The 22,158-nt window shown below is 36.5% G+C and overlaps 2 protein-coding genes across 6 annotated transcripts in view; both read right to left on the bottom strand.

Annotated features, from left to right (window-relative positions):
• Positions 1-1,018: 1,018 nt before the first annotated feature.
• On the bottom strand, positions 1,019-14,325 carry LOC106121035 (fatty-acid amide hydrolase 2). Of its 4 annotated transcripts, none has more exons than XM_013316527.1 (13): positions 14,092-14,324; positions 13,923-13,950; positions 13,113-13,163; positions 8,124-8,307; positions 6,529-6,754; positions 6,088-6,305; positions 3,599-3,710; positions 3,311-3,489; positions 3,104-3,226; positions 2,813-2,914; positions 2,464-2,631; positions 2,188-2,370; positions 1,019-2,000 (listed from the first exon to the last, which is right to left on the bottom strand). In XM_013316527.1, exons 4-13 carry the CDS (start codon positions 8,304-8,306, stop codon positions 1,911-1,913), a joined length of 1,584 nt encoding a protein of 527 aa, XP_013171981.1. In that variant the 5' UTR covers position 8,307; positions 13,113-13,163; positions 13,923-13,950; positions 14,092-14,324; the 3' UTR covers positions 1,019-1,910. The 4 variants fall into 4 exon arrangements, with proteins under 4 accessions (XP_013171981.1, XP_013171972.1, XP_013171989.1 ...); XM_013316518.1 differs by having other exon boundaries at positions 13,113-13,160; positions 14,092-14,323; XM_013316535.1 differs by lacking the exon at positions 13,113-13,163 and having other exon boundaries at positions 14,092-14,325.
• Positions 14,326-15,986: 1,661 nt separating this feature from the next.
• The window catches only part of Amph (amphiphysin), a 33,370-nt gene continuing 27,198 nt past the window's right edge, over positions 15,987-22,158 (bottom strand). The window contains exons 3-10 of one of the 2 annotated variants that reach the window (XM_013316381.1): positions 21,500-21,690; positions 21,173-21,277; positions 20,569-20,739; positions 20,230-20,395; positions 19,324-19,539; positions 18,692-18,859; positions 17,290-17,432; positions 15,987-17,206 (exon numbers count right to left, since the gene is read on the bottom strand). In XM_013316381.1, the coding sequence (XP_013171835.1) occupies positions 17,126-17,206; positions 17,290-17,432; positions 18,692-18,859; positions 19,324-19,539; positions 20,230-20,395; positions 20,569-20,739; positions 21,173-21,277; positions 21,500-21,690 (1,241 nt within the window). In that variant the 3' untranslated portion in view covers positions 15,987-17,125. The remainder of the gene's footprint in view (positions 17,207-17,289; positions 17,433-18,691; positions 18,860-19,323; positions 19,540-20,229; positions 20,396-20,568; positions 20,740-21,172; positions 21,278-21,499; positions 21,691-22,158) is intronic. The other variant, XM_013316388.1, reaches the window with a different exon arrangement.

The raw sequence follows: 22,158 nt of genomic DNA, 5'->3' as shown, positions 1-22,158 counted from the left end.
ATAATTTGTACCAAATTTTGTTTAAAAAATAAACTAAAATTGAATGGTGAAAAATAGAAATTTAAATTTTAGCGACCAATATTTAATTTTAATTGGATTAATGTTCAATTTCTTAAAAAATCCACAAGCATCATCTAGGGTGTTTAATATTAGGGTTATTGTAAAAGATCATGGTAAGAATTGAAATTAAAAATGTAGTAATACTCCAGTTTTCATTTGATTTCTCCAGAAATCAAATAAAAACGCTTAGATCATAGACATCATGCAGAGGTCAACTATGATAGTTTATTAAACGCTTATACACGATCATATTTTGCTCTTCGAATTACTTATATATAAGTAGCTTTTCTCATGTTATAAAAATTGTAGTAATATGAATTCAACAACAACATGATTGGCGCGGTTTTGAGTGTTGGGAGGTACTAATCGTGATCCGTAGATCACTCGTTAAATCAACTCGCCAAAGACCCCAACAACTTTGTCATTGGCGATCTGGGAGAGCGATCTTATAAAAAATATAACCTTTTTTAACCAGTACTTTCGGGACAAGGTAATTAAACGAACAATTAGTACGACATCATTTATTTTTATTATATTAACAAAATTACATTCATTCTAAAGAGCTTGTATATTTGTTCTGTACATACAAACAATACCCAAAAACGTCGTAGATAGCAAATTTAGTACATCATTACGACAAAATACAAGTAGAAAAATAGAAAATAAATATAGTTTGTCTATAATTAGCATAAAAATATAACTTAAAAAGGACTGTAGTGAGTAATAACAAAAACAAACTTTGAGCTGGAATATAAGACAGGTACATAGATTGTACATGAAAATTGTCGCATATAGATATAAAATAAATAAAAACTTTAATAAAGACTTATCGCCATCTCACACATTTTCTTTGAAAAGATAGAGACAATAATTCGTTTAAAATTTGAATAATAACAAACAATAATATAACATTTAATTTCATTATTTGATAAATGGAAAAGTTCATTTCCCAAAATCGAAACATACTTTGAATTTTATAATTTCCTTAACTTATTTGAAATTAAACAACCAAACCATTTTTTGTTAAGTATTCACTTATTAAATTATAATATTAATAAAATAATATTCATCACAGATATATGTACTCATAGATATGCAACAAGTGAGGTAAAAAAGTCATGTATCAAACAGTGAACAATAAATGCATCTCGATCTTGCGAATAAACTCAAAATTTCATTATAATTTTTGTTCAACCCTCCAACATAGCTATCAAATGAATGGGCTTGACTAGTAGAGTACGGTGAACTATGAAAAATCCAAAATGATCGTCGTCACAAAATGGCGGATGACAGTTTTTTTTTAATTTTTAAATTTTTTACAGTTATACTGCTCGTGTACGTCGTTCATTTGCTGCTCATGTCGGGGAGTTGTGCAAAACTATTACATCCGCTATTGCTGCGGCGGTCATCTTGGACACTGAATGTAAAAAGTGACATCGTCATCAGGACAGTCAGTATCAAATTTCCGAAAATCTGACAACGGGAAGTGGTCATAGAGGCTAACAGTAGGAATTGTAAAATACAGAGATTTATCCAACATTGCCTACGACAATTAAACACCGATATATATAAAAATGAGACTTAACTCACAGATGAAACTTTACTTGTGACTTTTTATTTGACACCAATCTAACGATGAAATCGCCATTATCGTAACATCTAAAGGACGACAATATTGCTATCTCGCTCATTATCTTTGAGAAAAACAGAGATAGTCATATAGAAGTGTGACATGATTTAGTTTTAGGGTTACATGCTAACACATATATTTTGAATATAATAAACATTTAATGGGCAATGTGATTGCCTATGGGGATATGAGAGAGTAGAGTAGAGAGTTGGGGGTGGTTCTAGCGCGGCGGACGCCAGCCCCCGAAGGCGCGCTCCAGCTGTCGCGCCACGGCCAGGCACAGCCGGTCCTGGTTGGGTCCAGCTATCACCTGCAATGCCATAAACATACTTTATATCTTCTTCTATTTCGATGGAAACGCCATTTTCAGTTTAGAAGCTGTAAAGAATCCATTTTTTTAATTTTATTCTACGGAAATAAAAAAAAATGATATTGTACAGTTGTGAACGAATTAGATGAGGGAGGACGTATAAGTAGTGAGGGGCGGGGTACTGTACCTGCAGGGCGAGCGGCATGGTGTGGCGCGGGTCGTGCACGGGCACCACGGTGGCGGGCAGCGCGAGCACGTTCAGCGGCATGGTGTAGAGCACGCCGGCCGCGCGCAGGAACACCAGGCTGTGCGCGTGCGCGGGCCCGCAGTGCGCGGGGTACAGCAGCACGCCGTCGGACCCCAGAGTGCTCTGGTGGTACAGTGGAACAACAAACATTAACGTGTTCAAGAAACGTGTCATGTATAGAGTATGTGAAGAGGGAGCGAGGGAGGATGTGGTTACCTCGATGTCCTGCTGCAGACGGCGCGCGAGGTCCTGGTAGTGCTGGGTGCGCGCGCGCGGGATGAAGAGGCGGGTGCGGCTGATGAGCGCGAAGCCGAGCGCCTGCAGGGAGCGCGACGCCGCACCGAACGCGCTCTTCATCAGCTCCAGCAGAAGGCTCTTGTCGCGCTGCAACACAAACATCATTACATCCGGCACGAAGGACCATTTTTGCAACAAAATGTTTATAAGCGTAATGATAGTGCTCAGAAATGGTCGGCAATGTCTCGCTCAAATACTTTGTCAGTTAAACAATGACATATTGTAAGTACTAATATAACTAACACAATAAAATCCTCGCAATACTAACTTTAGGGTTGGCGGGATCGTGCAGCAGGTTGGGGATGTCTTTCATGGAGAAGAATACTGATATTGACATCTCCACTGAATCCTCTAGGGCTTTGAATTTTTTCTGCAATAAAAATACAAACACGACTTTACGTTTTTAGATATACGAAAATAACATTATAAAATACTTGTAAAACAATACTTGTTCACTTAAATCTATTAAAAAAGGTGATCCGCTCCTTTGTAAGCAAATTTTATGAATATTTCCTAAAGTAATGTTTTTTGTATTATATAAATATGTATATAAGATAACCTCAGTGAGGGTGGCGCCGCAGTGGTCGCGCAGATGTGTGGCGGCGCGCACGATCAGCTCGCGGATGGAGAGCTCCACGGGCAGCAGCGCCACAGACCTGGACGCCTCCGTCATGTAGTGCACCTACAGTACACACACACACGTACATACGACTGCGCACTTCAGACCGGTTGTCAGTACAACACAGGTACTAATGGAGATGCAGACCTTGATGGTGGAGAGGTCGACGGGCTGGTGCAGGTTGAGGAGGTGGCCGCGGTCGCCGGCCATGACGCCGAGCACGAGCGGCAGGTCCTCGGCGTGGCGGCAGATGGGCCCCACCGTCAGGAACTTGGGGTACATCTCGTCCGTCAGCGTGGGGATGTGCCCCTCGATCGGGACGATGCCTACACCACGTGCACACGTTACGTGCTGTGCTGTGCAGTGAGATGTGTCGGTGTCGTGTCGTGTGTGTGTCGTGTCGGTGTTGTGCGTGTGTCGTGTCGCATGTCTCACCGGGCGTGGGCTTGTGTCCGAACAGTCCGCAGAAGGCTGCAGGGATGCGTATGGAGCCGGCGATGTCGGACGCCACACTCACCGGGGAGGCGGCGCTCGCCACCAATGCACTCTGACAAAACAACCTTATATTGTTTTAACATAATTACCTATAGGAATAAACGCATTACGTACATATTTTGCGAAGCGATACATCACAATAATTGTGTAAAGTATATAAATAGTTGATTGCACGATAACGTACTTGTAAGGTTGCGAGAGGCAAAGCTCTACTTATTCCCCGACGTGTATTATGTAAAGCCTTCTTTCCGATCCTTTGTTTACGTTTTTATGTGAACAAAGAGAACCGTTCGATAGCGAAGTTTTCCGCTTTTCAGGTTTTCATACATTACGTGCAACCATTGAGAAGTTTAGAAATAAAAGTTGAAAACATAGACAAGAAAATAGAAACTTTACCTTTCATTATCTTTAACACAACAGAGGTATTAAGAGAAAATACTCGTAGTGGAATCGTACGGTTGCATGATCGTCAAACATATCGCAATGAACGTACACTATTAAGTATTCCATTGTTTGTACCTATATGAAAGAGCACGCTACGAGTGTACACATTACATTAACATCGCCCGTACTCTGAACAAACTTTGTGTATTTACCATCATACACATATTACTTGTTTATATTAACTATACTTCAATTTAAACTCTATATTCCTACAAATGGCTTTTTTTTTTCCTTTTTTAACTTTTTCATATGCACATAGGTTTTAGCATTTCCGACACCCTGGGCGAGAGTTTTGCAGTGCCCCTTTTTTGGTGTCGGGGGAAATCTTTCCAAGATACAGTATCTTAAGGGGCACCACAGGCGCCCTTTCATATCTCACTTTACAAGGCGCCCTGGGCAACCGTATATTAATTCTCTTTATGTCTGTCTATCCCAGTTTAGTTCGTTAGTTTTTTTTTCGTGTACAAATTACGATATAATTTTTATCTTTGGTCTGTGGGCAGCCTTATTTAGCATTGTATCGCCAGTACAAACAATTAATTCAGCAACATTTCCATAACATTGTATTAAGTCAAGTGATATGAATTTTGCATCGGTACGTGACAACGTGTGCAACAAGCTGAAGGACAATTACGTATGGTGTTTGTATGAACATGTATGTATTTGAACAAGTCACTAACAACCTTTTAGTACCAGGGTGAGGTTGTGCGAATACTTTACATTGCATATATTTATTTATGTACAACGTTAATTGGTTTGCTAAGGTTATTTGTAAACGTACGTTTTTGTATTTTTCAGAGATTTTTAAAGACGAACCACTGTAGCTTATTAAAACGTCAGTTTAAAAATAACGAAAATAAAAAATATAAAGTTATTATTTTTTGCAATTATTTGACGTCACTTTGGCACAATCTTTTTACATTATTTAATTAAAAAATCTTGTGATGTTAAAATTAATCTCCTCTATAGCAAAACTTAACAGTAACTATATCATTATATTATGTACATGATAACATCATTGGTTCATTGCAAATCACGATGGTTTAACATAATCTGTGTCATTTTAAACTGTTGCATTTTACATGAGGTGTAAGGGAAGACTGTGTGCAGTGTGCCAGTGCGTGTCTGGCGGTGTGCCAGGAGACGACTCGATCAGTACATCGCAAGGTAAACACGTCATGTTATTGCTCCCTTACTCTAGCCACAAGGATGTTGAAACACACAACTAATTTCGCGTAGGTTTCCGCTGTTGTATCGTATTAAGTATGGTGTCATCTCTTTTATAGTTCTTGGAAAAACTGGTCCTTTTGTCTTTCATTTATTAGCAAATTTAAGTCAGAACAGTTATTCGTATAAAGAGAGACCAGAGTAACCGTTTAATATATGAAAGTAAACATTGTGAAAAACAGAAAGTAACATAATTAAATATAAATAGGTAGGGGTGAGATAAATAAGGGTATCAGGTGTTAACCCCCCTCCCGCCACCACTGGTCGCGGCGGCAGTGGCGGCAGTGGCGGCAGTGCCAGTATCAATTATCCATGAACTGTCCGCTCCCCCGCCGCACCCCCGCCGCTCCCCGGGCGAAGCGTGGCGCCTCTCATTAGCTTTGTTGTGCTAACGTTAACATGCATCATTTCACGAGGGATCGATTCATTTTCATACATAAACAAATGGTGTTGTTCTTTTAAATTATTCTCTTTTAATAGCCCCCTTCACAATGTTTACCACCCTGTATTTGTGGTGAAGTCAAAAATATCAGAAAAAGTTTTATACATGAGCCGTTCATTGAGACCCCCCAGACGAGGTCGTTAATATTTTTTAAACACGTTCCTTACTACTACGATTTTTTCGAAAGCACAGGGCAAGGCGGTGGGCACTGCACGTGTTAATATCCTATTTGGATTCGATCAAGCACTTTAGTTAGTATTAGACTGATGTAGGATTTTTTTTAGTTATTGAAAGAAAAAAATGTTGCGAGTCTGACCTCTCCGCCGGAGGATCCCCCGGGCGTGCAGGCGAGGTGGTAGGGGTTGTTGGTGCGGCCGTGCAGCAGGCTGGCGGTCTCCCAGCCCAGGCACAGCTCGGGCGTGGCGGACACCAGCAGCGGCACCGCGCCCGCACTGCGCACGCGCGCCACCGCCGCCCCGTCCTCCGCCGCCACGCTGCCCGACCGCTCCACGCACCCCACTGAGTTCGACATGCCTGCGCGACATTTTCTACACATGTATCTACGACTGGACCGATTTTGACGAGACTTGGACGGGAATGTAGCAGATACACGCGACCACATTAAAGATTACCTATTTCTGCGCTGACAAAATTGCAGGCGACTGAGTACTAAATACACACTCCCTCTTGGTGACCATACACATATTTATAGAAACCTAAAATAAAACATGTAGTATCAAAATATATCTCTACTGACCGGCCAGCGAGCAGCTCTCCTTGACGGTGAAGGGCAGACCATACAGCGGCTTGTTTTTGAGCAGTTCCAACTCGCCGCCCCCCCAGCGCGCCTCGTACAGCCTCTGGTCCAGGGTGGTGGCCTCTCTCTTAGCCTCCTCGAACCTCTCTTCCACGACCGCGTTCAAGTAAGGGTTCACTTCTTTGATCCGCTCAATGAATGCACCCACTACTTGCTCACACGTCAGCTATAGAAAAATTACTCTCTGTCAGTGCGATTACCATATTTCTTGGGGAAACTTCCAAACTAGCTAAGTTTTATCGAACAATTCCATGACTTTATTCGCCTGACTCAAAAAGGCAATGTTTTTGCGTGTACATATGTATGCTTTATTAGGTAAGTTCCATCCTGACTCTAAACGTTTGAATTTAAGTTGAAGAGTTAAATGGCATTCTATACTTATTCTTCCCTCGTGTCATAGAACACGGGTAATCAGAAGAGTTTCTGGTCTTAAAAAAAAAACCAGTAATAAACTTCGTTATAATAAACATTTTTATATTCCGCTAGAATTCTCTACAACTATGTCTAAACCAAGTATTGATCCATTGAATCTTTAAAGGTCCATAACTAGGTATAAACTTAGCTATCACCATTTTGATAGATCCCGAAGCTTTTAAATCAAATAGGTTTTCGTTACTCCTATCAGGCTATGAATTGTTATTACGCATAAAATAAAGTGATCATTAAGATGGTCCAAGGCTAAAATATTAGACCATTGTGTCTTTCACATTCCAAATACTAAATAAAAAGATAAACAATATATCAAAAGCAATATATAAATATCTTTATATATATAATTCTTCTGTGCGTGTGTATGTCACTGAACTTCTCTCAAACGACTGCACCGATTTTGATGATTTTTTTGTGTGTATTCAAGGGGATCTGGGAATGGTTTAGATTCACAATTTTGTCCGCTGGACATAGTTTTTTTTAATTAATTTTTAATCTATTAGTAGTTGTTGATTTTGGAATGTTTTACATTGGATCCGACAGACGGCGCTACCATCGCACTGTCAAATTTTAAATAATATTCGAATTAAAGACGTGTAGACAGGACGTTTGTCGGGTCCGCTAGTATGTCATATATATATATATATATATAACCGAAAGCAATCTCTGAATATAAATATGTTTGTTGCACAGAACAAAAGACTTTATCGATGTCTCAAATCAGTTGCATGTGCGATCACACAATACAGTATCATTCTTTCCTACAACCAAATCTAGACATGCAAGTTTTTTAAATATAAATAAATACAATGACAATATGACAATAACTGTAAGATACTATAATATTCTTCTTTCACGATAAATACGTTACAGCTAATGTAATATGCTTGTAACACACTGTTTTCAGATTTTCTATTTATACTTTTAAGAAATTAGCCAGTAAGTATAAGTACTGATGTACTTATGTCATTATAAAAGATACATGCAATAAAATTAACTATAGTTTGAATCTTTCGTAAATCGTAACATATTCTTCTATCATAGAATTCATATTTTCGAGTTGAACGGAACATTTATCGTGTATTTAGTAGAAAAGAAATCGTTACCTGTCCTCTCCTGATAGAATGTGCGAGGTCGGTGGCGCTGCGCAGTAGCAGGGGGTTGCGGGGAGGCGGCAGCCGGGGTACGCGGGGCGCGGGGTAAACATACTCGCGCACCCAGCACGCCGCCGCCCACAGCGCGTTCAACACACGCAGCACCACACCGATCAGCCACACACCTACCTCCATGCTGAACGGCATCAAATAACTTATTATATTATCACGTTACTCAAATATTTCATGTATGTATTATCAAAGGGATGTAACAGCAATTTTCACGATACATTGACTTTGATAAGTCTTTTCAAATGTTGCGACTCAAGGTCATCCTAGCGCTACGCAGTCTCTTCCCACTGCATCCCTTCACGCCTCGCTACACCTAACCCTGTGTTCTGTGTAGCGACTCTTCCTATATTCCGAGCCGCCAAAAAATTTGAAAAATACTATACCAATTACAAAGGAAAAATCTGTATCGCGTAAAGGAATTCATAATGGCGTATTTCATATTTTAACCCTACTAATGAGATAATAGTATTATTTAGATTTTTTCGCAATCAAATATATTGTACCAGCCACATGAAATGAAGAGAGATATTTTACAAGCCAATTTTACAATTCTTCAGGTTGTCTGCACATCTTTAATCAAGTATACTTTCTGTTCACTTGCATTGTGCAAGTCTTGCTGTTGGGTGGCCGCCACACATGTAATGAGCGTGCTCTATACACCTGTTGCATTCATAATGAGGTACAAACAGTCAAATCTTCTTAACCGCGGTTACATAATTCGCGGGCAAAACAATCATAGCCAAATTCCGTATTCGTGCAAAAATAATTAAAAGTATTAAGTTATCCTCGCGATCAGATCTGATCACTTGATACTACGTAAACTCATCCAACAAAGTGTCACTTAGAGAAACATGTTTCCGATGATGTGATGTAAGTACAAAATTCACTTATATTTTTGAACCAAGATTTTGGTTCAGCTCCAACAGCTGTTAGTGTGTTGGGTTTAAATATTTTTATGAACAATAGTCAACAGTTCGGTAAATAAGGATAAAAATAATTAATATATCGATGTGAGAGTTTATTTAGCAACAGTTTGTCGTACACAGCACGTGGCGTGATGCTCCAGTTGGCTGTACACTCGCAAACAAACGTGCATCGCAACTAAATCGATTCTATTTGCATTCAGATTACCAACAAACATGTAAAGGCATTTTAAATAGTACGTTTTAAAATTACAGGTGTCCTTCTTTCTGGGGAGTCCACGAAAATATAAACTGATCATATCTAAAACATACTAAATTGATACTAAATACTATAAGGTTCCAGAGGAAAAATCTGTTAAAACATTTATATTAGGTATCTATATAAATCTATAAAAAGTAAAGACGCGAAATGAACGAGAGGCGCAAAAAAAGATCTACAAATTAGAGCCGAGAATAATCCAAAATACTATAATCTGGAATTCCGTCAAATACTTCGTTTCCTAATAGGGTTCCGTAGTTAAAACGCCGTGTAGACAATGCAAATACGATTACAAGTAAATGTAGCAAACAAAAGTGCTTTGAGTTTACCTTTTAAAATTTGTGGTCCTACTTTTTTATAGCAGAATTATTTATAGGTCTTAAATTGTGAAATGTCGTTATTAACTCATAGTTTCTTCTTACACTCAGTATGTTATAATCTTGTTCGTGAACAAACTTGAGAGTTGTACTCGTCGCAACAAAATCTAATTTACAGTTTTAATATATTTTGCATCTTTGTTATTAAACTACTTAAAAGTTATCTCAAGTTCGTTAAGTTATAACAAGTCGGGCTTAATTACTTCTCGGTTTTATATTTTTACATTAATATACTAATCAGTGATTTTTTGTGCTTTTTTATGGATTAGCTTTAAAATATTTTACATTATTCATGATATTTTGTTTGAAATATAGAACAAATTTCGTACCACAATATTTACAGACTGGTTTGTCTAATTAATTCGAATTAAAACTAATTTGAGACAAGTCTTATTTAGCATAATTTTTATGTCAGAATTTCTTATAGATACTGGCAACCTTCGCTAGTTCACGCTATAGTGATAATTCGAACCATCAATGGCTCTGCAAATAACACAACAAGCGTATCAAGATATCCGTGTTCACACATTTGCGGATAAAAACTTAATGTTAAATTAGGCACAATACCTCATGATTACCGTGTGTATTCACTGCCTACTAAAATAACAGATTAACTAGAGAAACTAACGTATATCACACTTAAGAGTCCGTACACACCGACTGGACGAAGAACAGAGGTTCTTTTCGCAAATAAAATTGAGCTTTATACTATTGAAAAAATGTTATTTTTGAAAGACAATTTGATTTGCGATATTGCTCTCCGCCCCGGCCTGTGTGAACGGACCCTAAAATTACACGCAAAATGTACATTGCTCTAGCGGTGTAATGTGTTTGCTTTAAATGTGCGAAAGTAATAATCAATGTGCGCATTGAATGTCTATTTACGGTATTTAATTTACTATTTGTGAATTAAATACTTAATATGGTAATTGGTAAAACCGTCATAGAATTTCGGAACAACGAAATAAATGAAAAATGTAAGAGTTCTGAAAGCTAACAAAATAATTATATTTAGTTTAGCTACTTAACTTCAATACAATGCTGCATTTAAAACACTGAAAGATATAAAATTGCGTAAGAATTGTTTTAAAATTGAATGACATTATTCTTTACTTATTATTGTCATTATAAAGTTATGGATGAAAATGGAGAGGAAATTGTTCGCCTTCAAAACCTCCAAACTCTAATGAAATTGTGTCGCGTAGCGTATTTCATTATATTCGTAGGAACTTCGAAAAAGTATTTTATTTGTTGAAAAAATGTTATTTAAATTGCATTTCACAGGTTGTACTCCCAATTAAAATTTCCCTAACATGATAGAGTTTTCACAAAAACATGTAATATCCACCACTTTACGATTTATTTTACAAACGATAGTGAAAAACAATTTTTTCAGGCAAGAAAAATTATGTAAAATTCAATTAAACTTACATAATATATTGTTTTACTTTAAAACTTCACCAAATCACAAATATAACAAACAACGACAAATGAAAAGCTCTGCCAAGTTACGGGACATGCTCCTCTTGCGATCGCACGACGTAAACTGAATTAAGTTTCAGACTTACAGTCTGAGCTGTGCTGTACTCACATGTAATTGATAAATGGAAACTCATCAATAAGCTTGAAAGCAATTTTCCGCAATACCTTAGGTACCACAAGCGAAGCGTCAGTAAACATACATAGAAGGATAAAGGTTAATTAGTTAGTCAGTAAAACAAAATATTGTAAAAAAATTCCAACAAAAAAAAACTTTAATTATGAACGACCAGTAAAATGGCCGATATTTCGAACATATTTGTGAGGGAAAAAGATGCAATAATTGTGTAATTATTTAGCATTTGAATCACGTGATCTTATAAATATCATTAGAAAGAAAAGAGATCTTATGCATTCTTAGAGCAGAAGGCTCCACAAATATTTTCATAAACGTCGGAACATTCATTTGAAAATAGTTTGTCGGGATAACAAAAATTCCATTCGAGTCGAGCCGTGCAGCTTCGGAAACCTGGGATGGGGAAGGAATGAGTAGTGGGTGTTGTGCGAGGTCGTCTCGGCTGTTAGCCCGTAACTTTATATTTACGATATTCAATTGCATTTAATATCATATGTGTAATTACATATACTCTGTATTACTCCAAAAATACAATTCGACACTGTTTAATTAAATATGTATGTTTGACCCTTTGACCGCCGGTGATTCATATGGATATTGACGTAATATAAAACACAGTTGTAAAATATATTTTATGTATATATAAAAGTTAAATATTAGTTAAATGTAAAAGATATAGCATATAGGTCGGTACATGTGAAGTTAATATAATTATCGATAAAAGCTGGGGTACGGGCGCGGCTGACGGCCGCTGTGATGGAAATGCAATTTGTTGGAGCACCACTATACGTCACACGAATGTTCTGTGGTTTAAGCCGGGCACACACTGAAGTTTTTACCGCGTGAAAAGCTTTAATAAAATAAATTCTACATGCACTATGAATGTTATGTTACAAAATTATCAACAGTGATTTTTAAATAAAAGATTTAATTTCAGTTCCAATGATTTTGTCTCTACATATTATAATTAAAACCTGTTTAGTTTTTCTTGCGGCGAAAAGTTGTGTGTACGGACCTTAATGTTTCACTACGCAAACATTATTATGGTTTCCCATTTGCGACACATTTTTCAATTGAAATTCGCAAATTGAAGAAACGTACAGGCAATCAGAATCAAAATTCAATTGCGACAACCAACAACATATTGCAAATCTTTATAAAGATGAAAGAGACATAATATGACATTGTTAATGAATTTAAATAATGAAGCTACTTTAAGATTTATATTTTTACTATTTTCGTGAGTTGCGACGGTGGCTCAGGGGTCAAGCACTTGACTTGCATTCTGCAGGTCCTGGGTTCTAATCCCGCCATGTACCAATGTGTTTTTCGATTTTCGATTTACATATGAACATTTATCCGACGTTCTTGCATATTGCATTGTCTCTTAACAACTTTTAACCTTCAAGCATTTTTATTATTTAACAAGATCTTACAGGAGATTAAGCGCTTTAGTTAATCTTATAAAGGAACTTTTCACATTTAATAGTTTTTACTGTCTTTGTCTAAAAACAATTTATTTAATAGCTTGTATTATGTTTATATGATATAATCATTTATTTACATTTATTTTATAATACAAATGACATGCAAACGTCATATTCCGTACACGCTGGCCATAATATTATTTCATATTTAGAATGTAATTGTTGTTAATTAAAAAGAAATTATCATCAAACTAAAAATGTGATTTACAAGATTAAAAAATAAAAACTCATTAAAATAATATTAAACTAAAATAAAAATCAAACTTACAATAACAAACAGTCTGTGGCGGCCCATATTGCTAACTACACGCATAACCTGCTGAATGAAAACAAATTGGGGATTAAAACATAAAAAATATAATAAAATAATTGCAAAACCGTGAAAAGGATCCTTTTTTTCACAAAAAATTAAATAAACAAAAACAATCAAACTGAGATTTTATGTTAAAAGTCAGTACACACAAAATACATGGATTATTTCTAGGAAAAACTTCCATAATTTAGTAATAGATAATAAAATGTATTTTTCAACAGTGGTAGAGACCTCTTTAACATCTTCACAAGAATTGGCCGGTGCGACCGATGCAATACCACAACCTCAGGTGTCAAGAGGAAGCAATTCCGCATTTATTCTTAAGAGTGTGGTACCTGAGGCCTAATGATAGTCCCCTTTCCCTTCCCACCCTTTTCTTATAAGCATGGCTACCACACTTTCTATCAGACAATTCCTTGTTGTTCTTAATTACCAACAAAGCAGAAAATTCTTGTTACATAAATAAGTTGTTGAGAAAACCATAAAATAGTACAAGATAATTAAAATTAAAATCATTCGCAGACTATATTTTTGCTATTATAGACCACTTGACCATTTGGGAACCATTGGTTTAACATTATTGTTTTATATGGAAAGTACGAAAGTAAGATATCTAAACAATAATGAAAAGAATGATTTTACGACAAAAATAAAACAGGTTTCACTTTCTTTAATAATATTAACGCATGGCTCATCATATAAAGTTTTGCTTTTAACAGAGATAACTATTCGTTGATCGTTTCAATTGTGAATAAAAATTCTTACCTTAATTATGACGCTCGCACCGCAAAACCTGCAAAACACGTAAATAACTCATAATATTGAACATAATAATATTGTAATTCGCAGTCATTTACTAAAGGACATTCGCGGAGCAATCTTAATTTTTAATTGCAAATCATGGTAGGAAAAATAATTATCTATGGGTACTTACGTTTTATTAAAATGTTAATAGCTTAACAAATGCTCCTTGCTCTTATTGTATCATATTTCTCTATTTATTTCACATAGGCATATGTATTTCGCGATATTAAATTCAAAACAAAAAGATTGGAAAATTTTTGACAATTGACATTCGATTTATTAAGCAGGTCACAGATAACGTACAGACAAAACACCAATCAATAATGCTATTTCTGGGAAAGTTAGGAATAAGGCATTACAATTTTTTTTGAAAAATTAATATTACTGACAAATTTATAAGAAAACACTATATGAAAGAAATTTAGCCGTATGTGTTATCACTAAATTTAGTTGGTTGAGCAAGATGTCACCGTCAGATCAGAAACAAATGTTTTTTTTGTGTCACTGTGTGCCATGAAGAGGCATTTACAGCTTCAACGGGCTGAGTTTGCCGAGCTCATATGGTGCTAAGCCACGTTTAGAAGTAACGGCTCGGGAGCTCCCTCTGGAGCCTCGGATCGAGCTGTTACTTCTTCATTTATATACTCTTTGGTAGTCATGGGGAACCAACGACCTCTCTAAATGGACTGGCTTTCTAGGAGTGATATTTTGTGCCTATTTAATTTTCGCCATTTTGGCGGTGTTGGTAACGATTTGTAGCGGTGGTGTGTATTGGAACTAATAATAGAATTAACTGTGATGTAAAATCATTGCATTGGAAAGAAGCGAAACCTTTCATTTTAAAGCAAGCGCCTATCCATTTATAGAAATCTGTATTTACAAAGAAAATGCTTATCAACATGTAAATGTGGTCTAATTTCTTTTAATTATAAAGTAATAACTAACTAGTAGTTTGTTTCTATGTGTATCTGTAGGGATTTTAAGCATTTTAATATATTTATGTTACATTTTTCGGATTCCTGGGGGAGCAGGCTTGGTAATGCCAATGGCGTGTAATCTTATTTTTTTGGAAGTAAAAAAAAAACACCAGAATTGTGTGAAACGTTTTATTTGCAGTTGTAAAAACTGTACAAATCCTAACAAACTTACAAATTAACATCTATTATGGACCTTCGCATGGCACTGTCGATGTCAACGTGAGCCATAACACTCAATACTGCCACTGTTCTCGTACATACTTCACTTCATGTTACAACGTCACTCGACTCTTCATATTGATGTGTAAATTCTTTACTAATTCTGTGATAATAGTAAAATCTTCTCTCAAAAGTAATCTAAGATAACATGAGTTTATATAATGCTAAGCATGGTATAAGTAGACAGTTTTACATTAGAAATTTTATTTCCTTTTTTTATTACAAAAACAGTGTCGTTGAAAAATAATTGTGAAAACGTTTAAGCACCGTTTTTGTTGGCAGTTCAGCATTTACCACCTTTTTTCTTTGCATTTCCTACTAATTGTGGCATTTAATTTTAACGGTACGTTAACATACCGCTATATAGCTCTGCTATAACGTATAGCGGTTTAAAAAACGGTTATAAGAAAATATTGATATGGTTATTGAAAGTTTTTTTTTTTAATATTCTGTTAGTTCACTGTGACAGTTAGAACAAATTTAAAATTAACAATATGTCTACTTAGTTTACATGATATATTCGATTATGTTATGTATTAACAATTAGCTCAACAAAATGGATTAAAATTGATTTTATATACAATAAAATAAAATAAAACTAAATTGTATGAGGTTTGTAATTTTGATATTTCAATAATAAACAATTCAAATGCAATGACATCTGCTAAAACTATACCAGAAATTAAAAAAAAGAAATTACTTAAAATTTTTAATTAAAATAGGTAATTTAAATAAATACTGGAATTTGTGCAGTGGAATTTCTTATTTTATTTAAGCAATATATTTTTATTTAATAATAATATGAATACAAAGAAGAAAATAAAGTGAAATATATAAATAGGAATGAGAAAAGATAAAAATGCTTAATCTTTGGCATGATTAGTTGAAAAGTGAAATTACAACTAACTGTTAGGATAAAACTATTCATTTTATCATGTAATTATTTAATAAATATAAATAAAAATCAGTGTTTATAGTTTTATTGTTTATGAATTTTTAAACAATTCGACTGTTGGAACTTTGGTAGTGTGTTCTTCAAACGTCAATGGTTTGTGTCGCAAAAAACTTTTAGTGTAATTAATGTCTGTGTATAGTTTTAGCAGTCATTGATTCTTATGATGGTAATATTTAAAATTGAAGTCAATCATACACGACTATTTTTTCCTAAATTCATTACAAGATAAATTTAATTATGTCATAGATATATAACATATAGATAACTAATCCGGAGCAGAAAAGTGGCGCGAACAAAATGTCCGGACGCCTTTTTTTGGTGATTAATTTCTTCAGTGTTTTTACAAATACAAGTCGATGTATATGTTATATATATATGAATGACACATATCAAAATGTTACATATAAAATATATTCCAAGAATTGTTCGTCAAATGTTTAATATTAAAATTAAGGACACTTCCCGTTTACATTATTTAATAAATATAAATACTGAGCAATGTTTTTATTTTATTTTAATTTTTTAAATTCGAATAAACATTAAAAATCTCTCAGTAAAAGTTTCAAAACGAATACAATAAAATACACACGCAATAAAAAAATCCCAAGAAAAAAAAAATAAGCATGCTTTCTTTGATCACAAGAAAATAAAAGTGTAAAGGCAATTCCAAAGTGATATAGATGTACCTACACCGTACTCCGAACTCCGAACTCCGTACTGACTAAAACGTGTTTCTAAAAATATACTTTATTTACAAAATCGTTACAAACCTTTACGAAATAAAAAATATTGAGTTAAATAAAGTAAAGGGGTAAGTCGTTAATACATTCGTTGTGGTACAACACGTAATAAATAGTTATATAGATCTCTAATAACGCTCAACAACTAAACACTAAAACTTATAAACAAATAACGAAGTGTTAGTGTCAGTGTGATCATGACGATGTTTCTGCGGGAGAAAGAAAACACGTAACACTTCGCGCGTCGGCGGACCGATGCCTTCCCTCCGCGCCTCAGATCGGCCGCGTGAAGTTCGCCGGGAACATGCCCTTCTCATTGGTCGACTCCTTTATACCCATCAGCCATCCCTCCTCCTGCAAACATTACGTACCACCTGCACGACCTTACACACAACACATTGCTAGCAACTTAACAGTGAGACCATCCGACAGGATACCTGTTCGTCGGGGTCGTCGTACTCCACGACGCGGATGACGTCGCCGACGTCGAAGGAGAGCTCGTCGCTGTCCTCGCGCGTGTAGCGGTACGTCGCGCGCACGCGGTACAGCGTGCCCGCCGGCAGACCCGCCAGCGTCGCTCCTGACACCACACACACACACACACACAATCAATCTTTGATAATACTTGCCAATCTTTGACAACAATTGGCAATCTTTGACAACAGTTGGCAATCTTTGACAACAGTTGGCAATCTTTGTCAACAGTTGGCAATCTTTGACAATGGTGGCAATCTTTGACAATGGATGGCAACCGACAAATACATCGGTCCCATTAGTCATAAAAAAATTAGAAAGAGAGTAATAATAATAGAATATCAGGGTAGACATGGCGACGCTGTCGCTTCTGTTAAAGACAGGAACAGAGATAACAAGAGATAGCTGACAACAAGAAATAACGGTGGACATTACTCAACCAACAGTTCTAGTATTCAGAAGTAAAAAAATATTATTATCAAAATCATCTAACATCAAAATATACAATGTTTCTCCATTAAGATCTTTTGAATCTATTTGAAATAATAATTTAAATGTTTATTACGATTACAAACAACATAGAAAACAAACATGCAATAACTACAGTAAACTGACTCGAGCACAACAATATATTATTTAATTAGAAGAAGCAGAGTCAAGGACAAGCACTAAAACATATACATAGAATAAATAACCCCGCCCTGAAAATAGATATATAAATACATAAACATATACACATAAAGTAATATAAATACTTGACATATAAAACATACTGCAACTGCACATTGATTAAAATAGTTAGAAATTATAAAATGTAACATTACGTTATTTAATATATTAGGTGCGCAACTAAGTTCTCCTGTATATCAGTAGATGGCTCTAGCAGTAAGAGCTGGTCGATTTTGACATATCCATTTTTTAATAATAAAGTTATATTTTTATCGAAAAAAAAAGCGAGAACTTAGTTGCGCACCTAATAGTTCGGTATATACTTTCTTTATATGAAATATAACAAATTTTATCTTCAAAAGATTACTTTATAATACTCAAGATTATTTATCTGTACATACTTTATAAACTCAAATCAAATACAACTAATTTATCAATGATAATAATTCACAAAGCTCTTTCTTTTTTTATTAACAAAATATAAATTTATGAACTTATTTCACTGTATTCAAAAACAACACATTTAACGATATAATGACAAACCCACTTTAATCAAATTTTAACTTCGACTTTTTAAATGTCCAAAAAAAACTAGATATTTTTTTGTTTCAAATGAATTCAGATTTTTTGGAATTGTATTTGATTAGTAAATAAATATTAATATAAAGAAAATGAGCAGCGTGTGACGTCACTCACCCACTGGTATATCGTAAACCTCGTCGCTCTTGTTCTCATTGTTCTGATTCTCTACATCTTTCTTCTCCTTCTGTTTCTCTTCTATCTCATTCTCTTTCTCACTCTCCTTCTCAACGCTGGAGTCCTTCCCGTCGACGTTATTATTGACATTCTCGTTGGCCGGCGCTCCTGAGGATTGTGCAATCGATTGCCTACATCTACACCCAATGTTCTAGCACTCTACCATTTATTTAGGTCTAGACTAAACATTAGAGCATTGTTAATACATTATATTAAAAGAAAACCATGCATCTAATTGTACTATGTAAATTTATATGAACAACAAAATATATGAATATTTTTTTAATACAATGATAATTATTTAAAATAAATCAGAGTTTGAACAAAATCGCAATATTAATAAGTAATATAATAATATATAAATATTTTTGTAAATAACATGACATAAATATACATTTGCGGCAAACGTTCTTTTTATAATATGTAATGGATATGTAGGCAAACGAAAACTTGCAGCAATATGTACTGTACTTTTTATTTGAAATGCGTTGTCATACCGGGAGCAGTGTAGCGATGTCTCACCAACAATGGTGGCGCGGCGCAGTGCGCAGTGCACAGTGCGCAGTACTCACCCACAGGAACGTCGCTGAGCTGCGGCTTGCTGCCCTCCTCCGCCGCGTTGTTGTTGGCCGTGTGCGGCGCGGGGGGCGTGTCCGGTGGGGTGGTGCCCGGCGAGGGCGGGGGCGTGGCCAGGCGAGGCGGGGACGTGTCCCGGCGAGGCGGGGGCGTGACGGGCGCTGGGCTGGCGCTGCCGTTGAGCGCGGGGGAGGCGGGCGCGGGGGAGGGCGCTATGCACACACACACACACGACACTCACACACATGCCGATATGCACACAATGTTATTGTTTTAAGACACGCAGCACTTTGCGCACCATCCTTGTGTGAAAACAATTCATTGTTTTAAGTGAAATATTTTCAGCTTTTTGTGTAATGTAATAAATTCACAAGGATGCAGTGCTAATAGTTAAATTGCCAAATCATTTCTAGCAAAAATAACGTACTCTTTAAAGATACATTGCAACATTATGGACTTAAGAAACGAGTACGAATTTTAAACAAGATTTGACAACTTATAATATTAAATTTAATATTTTCTATCTCTTTATGCGAAGAGAAATGTTATATATAGTTAATTCAATGTTTACCGATTAATGTAATGTCGGGAAATCTTTAAATACCTATGAAATTTAATTCTAAAGAAAATCAATACAATGCAAATCTTGGTAGTAACAATTAGTAATTTTATATAAAATAAACAGTAAAGCGAACATCACATTCTGTTGTAGTAAAACTCGATCGATGGCGGAAACTATAGTCTGACGGGAAACATGTACAAAAATGTAAAAGTACTCGAATTTTTAACATCCGACTCGAAGGATCAAAATGCGCTATCCCGTTAATTGTAATTTAGTCATGTTGAGTGCAGAGAATAGAGTTTCCACCAGGAGAGAGTGTGTGGGGAGTGTGTGTACTCACTCTGCACGTTGTTGTGGTTGGCGCCGTTGTGCGCGAGGGTGAGGGCGAGGGGGGCGGGTGTGGGGGCGGGCGGGGCGCGGGGCAGGGAGGCGGTCTTCTTGGTGTAGGAGTTGCGCTGGCAGTCCGTCGCCAGCTTGTCCGTGATCGCCTCCAGCTCCGCGTACACCTGACACACACAATTACAACTAGATCACAAGGATCGAAACTAGTCCTCTTCTCATTGGCTCATCTATTTCATCCTATCGGTTGATATTTCTACGAGACTTGTGCCGTTTAACCGTTTTTAACTTAACTTAAGATTACGTGATTTTAGATTTGATCTGAGCTGAGGCACGTTACCTTGGAGGTTTCGGAGTGGAAGAGCTGCTCGGCGGCGAAGAGCGTCTGCAGGTTGGTGACGTAGAAGAGGACGCGGGAGTCGTGCAGCGCGGGCAGCTCATCGTGCAGCTCCGAGTTCAGCAACTCGTACGTGCGCTTCGCCTCCTCCAGCTGCTCGCGACCCTTCGTCACCTACACACCGCACACTTACACTCGGGGACTTTTGTTTTCTATCCATTGGTAAAATGTCATTCCACTCTCACAATATAAATATACGGAACTTATAATTGTTGTAAAATTGCATGGAATACTCATGATATAATATTGTACGCTCTCGCGACTAGAATAAAACAGACGGTCAGATTTGAGAGAGCACACAAATCACAAGAAACATTCCGGCCCACACGTCGCGCACTAAAATACCGCGAGAATACAGGCTATTGCACACATTGCGATATTATTTCATTTTCTTTTTTATGATGTTGGTCAGGGACTATTGTCTAGTTTTAAATTGTCTAAAAAAATATAACATTATTCTAGTTTTAGATTTTTTCTTTAGATGATTTTTTAAGTCCTGTTTTTCGATATACATTTTTAACTGGAGTTCAACGATATATGAGCATACCTTGACATCATCCCGTCTCTTGGCGGCGTTGGCCTGCAGGTTCTGGAAGCTGTGTCGCTGTCCGTCGTAGTCCACCAGCTTGCGACCGCGTTTCTCGATCTTTTTCTGAAAAAAACAAATTACAAACATGTTACGTTCAAAATTAAAATGCACAGGTTTGGTTTAATATCAAAACTTCGTATTTTTATGACCGTTAATTTACTACTGCTGTCAACCGCGACTTAATCCGCGTTAAATTAAAAAAAAATAGCCAATTTGCTCTTCCAGACTTACATTTTCTCCTAACCATTCATCAATATTAGTAAACATTGTTCGTAAAAGACTCACCCTGACTTCCGGGAATTGGTTGGTGTAGGTGTTGAGAGGTATGAGGACCTGGTCTCCGAGCTTGTGCGAGAAGTCCTGCCACAGCATCTCCATGCTCTGCGCCTGCACGTACAGCAGATCATGCCCCGACCAGCTGCTCTCGTACACCTCCGTGATAGCCTCCATCAGGCTTTTTGACGCCGTTTGTACCGCTAACACGAGTTACAACTCACTTTATTGAACATTTACGAAGAAGCTTTTTCTGGTGTTACATGGTTGGCCGCTTTATATCCATGGAATGGTTATATAATTACGACCGAGTGAGTCTTGGCCTCACCTTCTTCTGGAGTCTTCACTCCTAAGTTAGGGTAGGCTCCGAGCCCCTCTGTGAGGACGTATAGTGAGACGATGGGTCTTGACAACCAATCTTACTTAATATATTTTTGGTATGATTATTTTATTCAACATTTTTGACATGTGAAGATCAGTCGGCTGTGTTTACGAAAGAATGTTACATAGCTCTACGCAGTGGACACGACATTGAAGGCCACATTCTTAGCATTTTATAACTGCACAGTTCAGTACAATAATTTTACAAGATAAATTATAAAATAATTTTTGCTTTACAGTGCTATCTCTATTTAGACATTTTTCAAACAGATTTTCATTGTTTGAAACTT

This window comes from Papilio xuthus, unplaced genomic scaffold (assembly GCF_000836235.2).
Source record: "Papilio xuthus unplaced genomic scaffold, Pxut_1.1 DF829129.1, whole genome shotgun sequence".
Taxonomy (NCBI): Eukaryota; Metazoa; Arthropoda; class Insecta; order Lepidoptera; family Papilionidae; genus Papilio; species Papilio xuthus.
This window is presented reverse-complemented; position numbering and strand designations above follow the sequence as displayed.